General features: G+C 39.6%; 1 protein-coding gene across 5 annotated transcripts; it reads right to left on the bottom strand.

The window, feature by feature from the left end:
- Positions 1-2,611: 2,611 nt before the first annotated feature.
- LOC105687684 (pre-piRNA 3'-exonuclease trimmer-like) lies at positions 2,612-11,250 on the bottom strand. 5 transcript variants are annotated; one of them, XM_012403507.3, is made up of 12 exons: positions 10,984-11,250; positions 10,656-10,890; positions 10,313-10,591; positions 10,016-10,220; positions 9,832-9,945; positions 9,659-9,775; positions 9,494-9,590; positions 9,302-9,401; positions 9,155-9,241; positions 8,979-9,067; positions 4,033-4,131; positions 2,612-3,039 (listed from the first exon to the last, which is right to left on the bottom strand). In XM_012403507.3, exons 1-12 carry the CDS (start codon positions 11,112-11,114, stop codon positions 2,964-2,966), a joined length of 1,629 nt encoding a protein of 542 aa, XP_012258930.2. In that variant the 5' UTR covers positions 11,115-11,250; the 3' UTR covers positions 2,612-2,963. The 5 variants fall into 5 exon arrangements, with proteins under 5 accessions (XP_012258930.2, XP_020708976.2, XP_048508905.1 ...); XM_020853317.2 differs by having other exon boundaries at positions 9,659-9,772; XM_048652948.1 differs by lacking the exon at positions 2,612-3,039 and adding an exon at positions 3,186-3,883.
- Positions 11,251-11,651: the final 401 nt, after the last annotated feature.

Here is an 11,651-nt window from a genome sequence, read left to right as displayed (position 1 = left end):
CTAAAGTATTTCCCGTCATGAGTTTCCCTCGTACAAATGACGACCAGATACGGTCGGTCTTAATTTTCACCGAGTTATACTTATCGCGGTTCGCGTCAGGGTTAATTTAATGTTAGCAGGCAGAGATTAGTGGTTATTGCTATATTCAGAGATGATGATAAAATTATATCGATCGGAGAAGGAGGAGGTAGAAGAAAACGGTGCTGCACGTGTCTCATTGTACATCACAGGACTGGCATCTGTGCGATGGTCGTGTTGAAGGAATTTATAAGAATAGACAATAGGCAGCTGCAAATCTAGCGAACGCGCTCTCTGCTTACCCTTCTCCCGCGCTACCTTTCGATAATAGGTGTAACAATAACGTTTAGACAATTTTATACGTCGCTCATTGTCGGACCGTTTAATATTTCCACGAACCATCGGAAGTTTAGCCGCGTTATTGGTGAGGCATAAAAATCTCTATTGTGCAATAAATCGGTCGTATATAATGAGCCAGTCTTTTCATTTTTTTCCTCATCTCGTCCTCGGCGAATAAGTGGAATGGCACGCGGTTTACCCGCGTATAGCGACCGCAAAGAGGCGATAATTAATTTATGATCCTTTTGCGGATTGTACGATCTTCTGATATGGCGGGCTGATTTTTCGCCGATGATTCTCTTAACGGTACGATCTAATTTGCGGATCGAGAGACGTTGTTCCGTTTTTCGGTTTGCTACCCGCACCGCGTACCCGCTTGCCCAGGATTTGAGGAGGCGAATCCTTGAGGTGCTTAAGTTATTATAGCCGGTGAAAACCTGTCTCTAGGCCAGGGGCTAGGCTAGTCTATTTCTGCGGTTCAGCTTATGGACAAAAATAGGACACTCAGGGCCTTTAGGGGTCGACAAGCCCAGCTGAGAAACCGATGACCATCCTTTCCCAACTATATGCCTCCAGCAGCTTCTCGCGTTCATCCGAGGCTTCATCCCTTAATTACCTATAGACCGAACGTTCGCTACGTCGTGTTACCTCCCGTTATAGATCGGGGAAAATATAAGCTGCTGCTGGTAGAATGACATGAATGCCGGTAGCCGGGAGCGTCGATTGTCCTCTGGATATTTAAGTAAGTTCCGTCCCTACTCCCTGTACATGTATACATGTAAATACGTTGAAAATGAACGTTGTGGCTATTCTTCGGTGGACATTGGGTAGCGCCACCTGCCGTACGAAACGGCCGCAGCGGCCAGCGTCGCCGTTTTTCGCCTACACAAATTGCTGCTGCGTTATTTTTGGTATTTTGGCCTTGAGCCGTGGCCAGATAAAACTTTTGAAATATCGTATGGGTGTGCGTCTCCCGGCTCTCGCGGTGGTAGCAGATCTGGTACCACCTTAGACTCGAACCCGTGGCGTTCTTCCATCAAACCATCCGCAACTTATTCCGTCGACCTAGCGCGGTGACTTGTTTTCAAAGTCCCGGTACAAGTCAGAGAGAGGACGGACTCCGGGGGATCTGAGCCGCGGTAGTTATTCGAAACGAAGAATAAATCGGCGACGTGGCACAACCGACGACCCGGCCGGATCATTTGGGGAACCGCGTCGAACGGTGTCGCGACCCTGCTTAGTTATTTTAACGAACTTCTACAATCTTTCAGGCTCATGTACATCGTTCGCGTAATCCCGGTTTTTACAATTGGGTTTGCTGCTTCTATCGAAGTTTATTACGATGAGTGGCATTTCTAGGCTTCCTTCTTCCAGGCTCTCTTCGACCTCACGTCGCGCCGCGAAGAACGCTGCCCGGCCGTGTCTGACCAAGCGTTTACCGTCTTCCCTTACAGCACCTAACACCGCGGGAGATCGGAACGAACGTAAAACTTCAAACGAAATCTACCGATGGCCAAGCGGCGCCGAGCGAAGATATTTTCTTTCTTCTCGTCTTTTTTCAGCGCTCCATATACAATATTCAAAGGTTCATACGAGAGCCAACATTAAATTGCAGCAGAAAATAAAGAGACGTCAAAAAGCTGGCGAAGCTGTTGAGCTTACTTGGACGGTCCCAGATAACTGTCGAACGAATACAAGGGATGGAAAAATTATTTATTTCTCCAGCTTTTCATCCGAACGTGGATCAAAAATTGCATTAATTCACGGAACGAGGATTCGAACAATTTAGATATACGCGACGAATAAAAAGGTGGGTATACGATGCGAAGTATAGAAAGAAACCGAATTAAATAAGATGAAATAAAAAATCATTCCCGAATGTGAGTCGCGTGACGAGGCGCGTCTTGTTAAAAATAAAAATTCGCCAATAGACCACCGCAAATGCACGATGTTTTCGCAACAACGGAAATATACTGGCACCGTAGCAAATTCGAGTGTCCTCGTAGAGATTATCTTTCCTCTCTTATTTCCCTGTTTTCCTTCTCTCTTTCTGCCTTTTTGTTCCTCTATATTTCTCTGCCGCACAGAAAATCGTCGCGTTTTCTCTGCGCTCGCGGTTTCTCATGCAATTGTCAGGTAAACATAGATTTTTGCTACAACTGATGCGCGATGTTATACCTGATCTGTTGAGAAATATTAAAATCTTTCTATAAAATGATCTTTCGAAACAGGATATAATAGAAATGAAAGAACATTGGAACAAACATTATTTATTTATATAAATAGTTCTTGCATCAAATATACTCATGTTAGACGTGCTTCGAATACTGTCTGTAGTTGTGAAAAAAAATGTGAGAAAAATTGAGAACTACCTATTGAAAATAAAAAATATCACTGCGAAATCATGCGGATAATATGAAAAAAAAATGAATTTAAATGATTAACAGAGTATAGAAAAGAATTGCACGTGATCAGCATAATATAAAATAATTCTCCATGTACGCTCCCTATAAAGACTCTTACAACGAATCGAAATTAATCGTTTTTTTTTTTTTGTTTTTTAATCAGTTCAGTTCATTCCTGAGAGCGAAATTTTTCTGTAATTTTTACGATACCGTAGATTTTGGCAAATTTCTGTGCACCAACCAGACTATGGCACCACCAGAGATTAGAACACTGCCCCTGAAAAAAAACATGCAGGACATGCGAATTTTTTTATTAGATAAAAAAAAAAAAAAAATTAATGTAAGATATACGAATGAAAGTCGCATAAACCGCAGACACTCCAAGGGAATATAAGCGATGGAGTAAGAAAAAATAAAACAGGCTGGTCGAAATTTCGGATTTATTATATTATTAGCGAAGGTTTTTCTCCGCGTTGACTGTATAGACACTCTAATAATACGCGATTTTCAATGTGGTCATATCACTATATATGCCTACGCATTTCGCGATCCTACGTCGAATGTTGAAGTGGTAATTTCTGCTCTAATTAAAGATTTTATGAGAGTAGTTTCGTGCCAGTTGCTCTAGAGCCATCAATTCATTTGACGAATCGTGAGACAGTCTTTTCTCGTTACTCGGATCCAATTAAATCTGACATTTCAAATAAACATTATGTCTCAGGTGTATTCGAGCCGATATTTTTCAAATATCTACCATAACGAAATCAATTGAGAATGGAGAATGAGAAACGAGATCTCATCAACCGAGTCAGCTGCGTATCAGCCCATTCTTTAATGATAACAGAATCCACCATCACCGACTTTCCACCGATTGAAATATTTTTTATCACCGATATCATGCTAAAGGTAATAAATGTATATAAGTTACATAACTCGTCCAAGTACTATCCACCTCACTAGAATTAGACGAAACCGATGATCGTCAAATTTTGATTTTTTTCTATACGTCATGCTTAGTTTAGAGAGGAAAGGCAAGTGAGTCATGCGATTCGAAGACGAGGGTAGGCTGTAAACGTTGAGAAGTGTGGCAATAAAGTAACGTGATGCGCCAATGACTGGATCTAAAATACCGAATCTCGATTTTCATTGATTCGCAAGTTATAAAGGTCAAGGATTAAGTCGATCGTTGCGACTCTCGTCCTGCCTTGTGATTTTCGATCAGTGGATGAAGAATATGATCGCTTATTGATAAAAAAAAATTTATACGCACCATAGAAGAATCTTAACGGTAGGAGAATGTCGCAACAGACTGTAAGGCGCCACATAGATTTCCTTGCTGTTTCGGAAACGGATTATTATATCCCGTGCGCTGTGAACATACAAACGATCAGTTTTTAATTTTTCATCAATCGCGGCTATGAATGCACGATAGAAGAAAAAAAATAATAAATAAATGAGATATGTTGTTTACTACACCGGTTACTAAAAAGTCGGATGACGCTAAATTAATTTTATGGCTGACGGATATATGTAGATCCATTTTATTAGATTCGGATGAATCTTCGCGTGTGGGCGAAATATTCTACAAATAAAATAAAATCAAAGTGCAAAAAAAGTAGATCAAATTCCGGAACGAGCGAATTGAAACCGATGGAAAATAAAATATCCTGCTACTCCTAGTTCTGAAGAAGTTCTTCTCATAGATAGTGAGACATCAAAAACCACACGTTACAAGGCCTACAAATACTTTATATCTTTTTTTCTTTTTTTTTGTTCTGAAAAAATAAACCACGATAAATTGGTGACGCTTGTGTTATCGTACAGTTTGCCTATACGGGTCGATATACCTATGTATATATTTTGGTAGCCTTACGTGTAACATCTACGCGGGTACCTCTTGCCGCGGATATACAGCGCGTATAATACCCCGTGCGCGCGTCAAGAGTTGGAAAATCGCCAGTAGTAGGTAGATATGGTGTATCCACGCAAATAAAAATTTACACACGCAATGGGTACACGTAGAGTGTAAAACGAATAAAACAAACAAAGGATAAATGAGAAAAAAGAAAACGAATAAAAAAAAGTATGCGTGCGTGAAAACGGATAGAAAGTTTAAACGGGAGTGTATAGTATATCAAAAGTTAATAGTGAAATTCAAGATAATTCATTCTCGTTTAATTCAGGACTGCGGAGTTACCGATCGTTGTGATATACCTCCTCAGCACTCACCGCAGTAGGAATGACGCGAACATGCGGTCGGTTTTTTTGGCTTTAAATTCCTAACATTATTTGCCTGGCTCACTAACGTTCACCGGATCAACTTTACGAGCTGTCTAGATAATTTTCAGCTTGGAACTTTCGGGAGATAAATAAACCTCATCTCTGTTCCAGTTTGCCACCGTTGAATGGTCATTTACGCAGATCTCTTCCCTTTGGGATCAACAACTCCCATCAAATCGTCGAAATTATTTGAAAATCTCCGAACCTGTTCCGCGATTTTCGAATAATATCTGAAACATCTTTATTCTTTCGCTAGAATCGCAATTATTGCTAACTTGCTAATCCCAGTTCAAGATATCAGATACCTCGAGTTGTAAATCTCTTTTTTCTAGCACGGATAATAACAAATGTAGGAGAATATAAAAAAATTGAGTTATTCCACAATAACTTCATAGAATTTCTGATAGATGACAACCAGCCGCAGCCAACGTCCTCCGGCCTTCATCAAGGTCGCTATTTATTTTGAGTTGAAGGTGATGGCGTCATCTTGACTTAGGGGAACTTCGATACAATTTTCACGGTGTTGTTATTATTTCATAATTTTTCGATTTTCGCTTTCCAGGGTACCAACACCGATCCGTCTCCCCGGTGGGCCAGCGCGAGTTTTCATCACGGAAGAGCGGATCGTCGGTCGTTGACCCTTCGACGCAGGTATTTTTAGCTGGTTGACGGTGCCCACGGTTGATAAGGAGCTTAAATCGTAGGAACGCAGCTTAACACAACTTGGCCAGTCTGTCAAACCGACGTAATCGTAACGACAACAATTAAAACTACCCGGCTCGCGTAGATGTTAGGGTATTATAGCTCGTGTCCAGTATTATTCGTGTCGTTTGGACCGTAAAATTTGAAAAATAAAAAATCAATCCAACCGACAATCATCCAAAGATCAATCGTATTATGTAACGAATCCAAAGTTCCTCGACGTACAGCGTCGAATCCAACGGTGTACACGGTGGAATCGAATTATCTTTTTTTTTTTCTGAATCCTACGCTGAGTGATCTTCCGAACAGTGTTCTTGCCTCTCATCCAGAGTTCTTCTAGCTTCTACAGCTGTTGCTGCCAGCGTAAATCGAAGGCATAGGTGTGGGCATGTGTCGTCGTCGTCGTCGTCGTCGTCGTCTACCACTGTTCCTATTATTAGAGCTCACTTAAGAGAGACCAATATTGCCTGCCATACGACGCTAAGAATGTCGTTTTTGTCATTGGCTAATGTTCATGCTGATTTCGATTCTCCTGGTATTACATTATTATAAAATCAACTATTTCACCGCGATCCCGTATCGCCGTCTCGATGCTCGACGATGTACATAAAGAACAATTATCTTTCTGCAATATTATACCAGAAATCGATCTTCGCATGACTCGTAATGACACCTGTATGATGCTGGGTTAACAGATGGGATCAATAAATGATCGGCAACATTTTAGGCGAACAATTATGGCCCTTAGAATTCATCTAAGTCTCAACATGTTCGGTGTACGTCATCGCAGTCTTCTAAATGTAAATAAGTTCGGTAGATCCAGGGAGCTTACATAGCTGGATATGGTTTGGCGTCCCTTGGTACCGGGGGTTCGGTACACGTTCTAATTATTATTTTAGACCTCCGGATTGTGCCGAACCTCGCAGGTCAAGAAGGACAATTATAGGGTTAGTGTAAAGCTTCGTGTTTTAGTATATACACGTATATATATGTATATATATATATTGTGTCCTCGAGAAATTGGCAATTGAAACGCGTCCGCAATTTGTCATCCAGTCATTCGGATGCCAACTGCGATTTTAATCCTGTTTTCGTATATACTCAATTACTGAGGCTTTTTTTTATTTCATTTATCGTTTTTTTCACCATCTCATCGAGGTAAAAGTGGCAAAAACATATATGTCCAGTGTAACGTTTCCGTAGATTGCAATTCTTTTAGAACTCATAAATTTGAGAAATTCGATTATCAATGTATACGGTTATTTCTCGAAAATTTATCTCTTTATTTAGTGTCTCGTTCTTTTTTTTTTTTTTATTCATTTTTACCATTCTTTAGGAAAATTTTGCAGGAATACACGTTTATGTTAATTCATAAATACGACGGTGAGTACATTTCGTGTGTCCTTGGATACCATCCAAAATGGTTCTCTTTACCTTGCTCCGAGGTTGCAGCGAACTGAAATATACCATCCGCGTATATTCGTTGTAATTATAAGGAATTAGATTTTTTATTTTTCATTCTAATTGCAATGATGGAAATCTGAATTCCGGTGTCGCGTTGCAAAAAATGAAAGAAACTTTTTGACAGCTGTATTGAAGGCTTTCGCACTGCAGTTCGGTGAATAGAAGCTGTAATATTGTTAGATCAGAGGGATGCACTTTACGGACTGCGTTATGTTAACCCAAATTTTCTGGTGACAGAGAGGCATTCAGAACTTGCGATCTGCACGTGTTTCGTGTCATTTTGACAGTCCCACCCGCTGGAGTAATGTTGGTTCGTTTTGACAAGCTTGTAAAAGCTTCATCAAGTCCAGCAAATTTATGCAAATGATTCATTGCTGCAGTTATACGCTGTTGAATTTGAACTCTGAACCGAAACTTTGTTTCATCACAGAGCAGCGTTTTTTCCTACGACCTTGGATTTTTGACTACGACCTCAGTTTTTTTTTTTTTTGATTTTGAGCCTTCTTTACAGGAAGAAACTTTGGTCCAGGATATAGTATTTGATATTCTGTCGAACAACGTGCAACTAACTCATCTGTAATTTCACATTTTGTAAATTTTTATTGTAGCTAAATATGTTAAAATGCAATTGTTATCAGATTTCGAACTTTGCGTCGTTCGATGATTTTTATGAAAATTCCAAGTTCTTTACCGCTAATTCTTTGCAGATGCGAATTTGCGAGTTTCGAGTGAACATCTCTTTACCATTCTTCGGTATAGGAAACGAAGGAAGGATAAGGGTTTCGAATGAATTTAAATAGCGGTATTCATATGCAAGCTTGGAGAACAATTACAGATAATCGGGTTACTCCTCGTGAAGAAATTGTCTTTTGAATTTATGCCGTTGCGTTAACCAGCGATATGTCAAACACAGCGGCTCGTGGGTCTGCCAAGAACGAAAGTACATAGGTTCCGCTGGTCATTTGTCGGGCAAATAGGATGGGTTATAAATTAGGCATTGGTTCCATTTCGAGATATTTGTTGCTGCTGCAGGAGCCCCCGTCAGTCAAGATTTTATGAGACGCGCGCACTCTGAAATTCTGGCAGCGCCATTTAAAGGCAGTCAAAGAACGACGATTTACTGGTCGAGATTCTATATTTAAATTTTCAAACTACGCTCCACAATCGATGATCACAATACCCGGCGCAAAAAATTACATCTAAAGCAGGGACGTAAATTATTATTAAAACTCCACTGGATTTCATCGATCCTTTTATTCGTAGTCATCACCTGTGTTTGTAAAAGGTCATCATCAAAGCCTGTGGAAAATGGCGGAAATAACATCAACAATCGCTGGGTTCTAGGAACCATCTGCTACAATGCGCAATATTTTCGAGTTTTCCGGGGTCCAACACGCAGCATAAATTAACCATAATTTTTATGAGTACACGTGTGTAGGGCAGAGAACGAGAAGCGGTGCCGAGGGCGATCGCGGCTTAGAGATGTTCCGCTTTGAAGATCCGATAGCTGTAAAGTGCTTTTATCCCATCTCAGATATGACGGACCGCGGTACTATAGGCGTGATTCGTATAAAACAGCTAATTTATTACTCTGGGTTACTTGGGAATCTTAGTTTTCAAATCACGAACGGAAACGAAAGATGACTTACACATAAACTATGCTCACATTACGTTATCGGTTTCTGAAACGTTGACCTCTTTTACAAACAGCCCATGCTTAATCATATACAGATAAATGCACATGTATATATGACTGATAGAGTTACTTACCTTCTGTGATTCGGAGTGGCGACTAGAGCCTGACCACATGAAAATGGTTTGACATCGATGCTTCCGTGCATGGATAACATGTCAGCGATCTAAGATTCAATTACACATATTTATGACAACATCAATCGTAGGCCGATAGCAGATAAACGTCGAAATATGAATCGAGACCAGCCTACCTCATGAATGTTCAGTCGGAACGGTCCTAACGATTTGACGTAAAGCCACTGTGGTCTTTCACTGCGAGGTTCAGGGCCGCCAAGATTCTGAGGAAAAGTGCAATACGTAAGCTGAATTGTTGATAAACTATGGAGAAGAAGACTTACCAAGTGGTGGGTGCTTGCACGCATCAAATTAACTTTGTTCACATATTCCCTTGGACCCGAGAGTATCTCAATATTGGATAAAGCTCGTAATTCAACGGATCTGAAAGAAAGGCCCTCAAATATTATGGTGTATATTCTATCAAATTTTTATAGATGAAAGCTGAGGTAAGAGATTGATTGCTAAACACCTACCCTCCGTATCGAGAAACTGCAAATATGTGAGCCATTTTAATGAAACAATAGCCAGCACAGTAAGAGTCCCACCCAGCTTCGTGAAATTTCTTGTTGGCTGCGATACAAGAAAAATTTTAGTAGACCTGCATTACTTTACATTTATAAAGGGCATGGATTATTTACCTGTCGAAGCTTCCTGTTTCAATTCACACCTTGGTGAATTTAATACTGCGTATCTACCTTTTCCGTTATTGAACAACTCATACAGCTCTGATAAGCCAGTGTGCTTCCAATTTTCTGCTGAAAATGTCAATCTTTATCAACTCAGCAAAGCATTTGAGTCCGAAAATATTTACCTAGGGGTCCCCCGTCTTTTCCCACGATTTTTCTCAGCTCAAAGCTCAGGTGTTTTGTGTCATAGATTGTGGGGAACAAACGGTGGATATTACTTTTAAAGTCAGAATATTTTGCTGAAAATCAAGACTATAGATAATTATGCCGTCAAAGATAATCTACATAATACTTGATATTAGAAATTACTTGGTAAGGGTTTATAAAACTGCTGGTGCATGAATATGAGATCTCGGATAATGTTGTGTCCAATAATGGGCTTTTTCATGTTCACTAATAGCTTGAAAATTTTTGAAAATCCTATACATGAATCAATTAGCCTCATTTGGAGCTTATCTTTTTCCTTCTCAACAAGAATTTTCCGCAAATCCTTATCAACTCTTTGAATAATTATCTGAAAACAATTGGATTCAAATAATTAGACGGAAATATTTTCCCTTAGGGATTGAATCAATGCACACAAAAATCAACAGAATATGTTCAAACCTTTCCATTTCGGGATTCAGTCCAAATCTTTGAGAAACGACGTCTGGCCTCCTTTTGGACAATATATTCAAACAGAGTAGAACCAGTGTCTAAGCTCATAGATTTTTCTGCATCAGGGTCTTTCAGCCAGTCAGATATTTGAAAATAACTTGCGGTGAGTTCATCTTGTTCTTTGAAAGAGATTGAACTTTCCAAATGATATATTGTTTCATTAGAGACTCTACAGCGAAGTTCCTGCTCCTCATCCTCAGAGAGGTAGGAAATACCTTCCCGAGTAAACTGGCGAAGAAGATGTACGTATGATTGCTGAAAGATATTTGCTATGCAGTGCGTTACAAAATACCTTGTTGAAATCAAAGCCATGGACACATAGAAACTCGATGGCTGATGACTGGAATTCAAAAACAGCATCTCGACCTGGTGCACTTTTAGGAAAGAGGTGAAAATTGAAGACCTCAGCAATATACTTGTTGTCATCTCGATCAAAATCAAATGTTGTTATGCCAAATTGAATAATAATGCATGGTTCGGTGCAGAGCCTCAATTTATTGTAGTGCTCTTCTATAGTATCGAACAGACTGAAGTATATTGGTGTTAAGTAAATTGCTTGAATCTACGTAAAATCTAGGTAATTATATCGAATAAATTGCTATTGTTGTGGAACACCTAACCTCAGTCTTGATCTTTCGTTGGAATGTATACTACTGAACTCGCCATCGAATGATATAAATTTTGACTTTGTCAAGGAATCGCATATTTTTGGATAAAGCTCCTCGAAATTACTAGCTGTCACCTCATACATCACGGTATATTTGAGAAAATCACTACACTGTCATCGCACAAGCACTGTTGAGCTTTTAAAAAAATGTGAGAGCACATGGTCACAAATAACATTAACGCTGTCGATTACTATTAGGCAACTGAAGCTACATCCATACCCTCTTATTGCATTACCTAAGGATACTTCAATCGGAGGGGCAGACTTATCTCACAAAGATTATCGATGCCCAGGGACCAACTTGACGGAAGACTTGATTTTAAATCTCAAGTACTGATTGAAAATTTTTATTCCAACTCGATTATGGTACTTGACATTGCATCAGGGCATTTTAATAGAAGAGATTGATATCACATCGATCAGTGATTATCAGCATCCACGATTATAGTATCTATGATGATAGGGTTGAAAAAACTTCTACTGGACAAAATATTAAATTTGAAACCAATGTGGATTGGTAGAGTAATCAGCCCCGAGTTAGATACTGAGAAGGAAAAAAAAAATTAGGACGTCAATTTCTTCAAATATTTACATGTTTCAAATCCAACATTTTTCAGATAT

Source organism: Athalia rosae, chromosome 3, assembly GCF_917208135.1.
Source record: "Athalia rosae chromosome 3, iyAthRosa1.1, whole genome shotgun sequence".
In the NCBI taxonomy this organism is placed as follows: Eukaryota; Metazoa; Arthropoda; class Insecta; order Hymenoptera; family Athaliidae; genus Athalia; species Athalia rosae.
The sequence above is the reverse complement of the archived record's forward strand: the minus strand, read 5'-3'. Positions and strand labels throughout refer to the sequence as shown.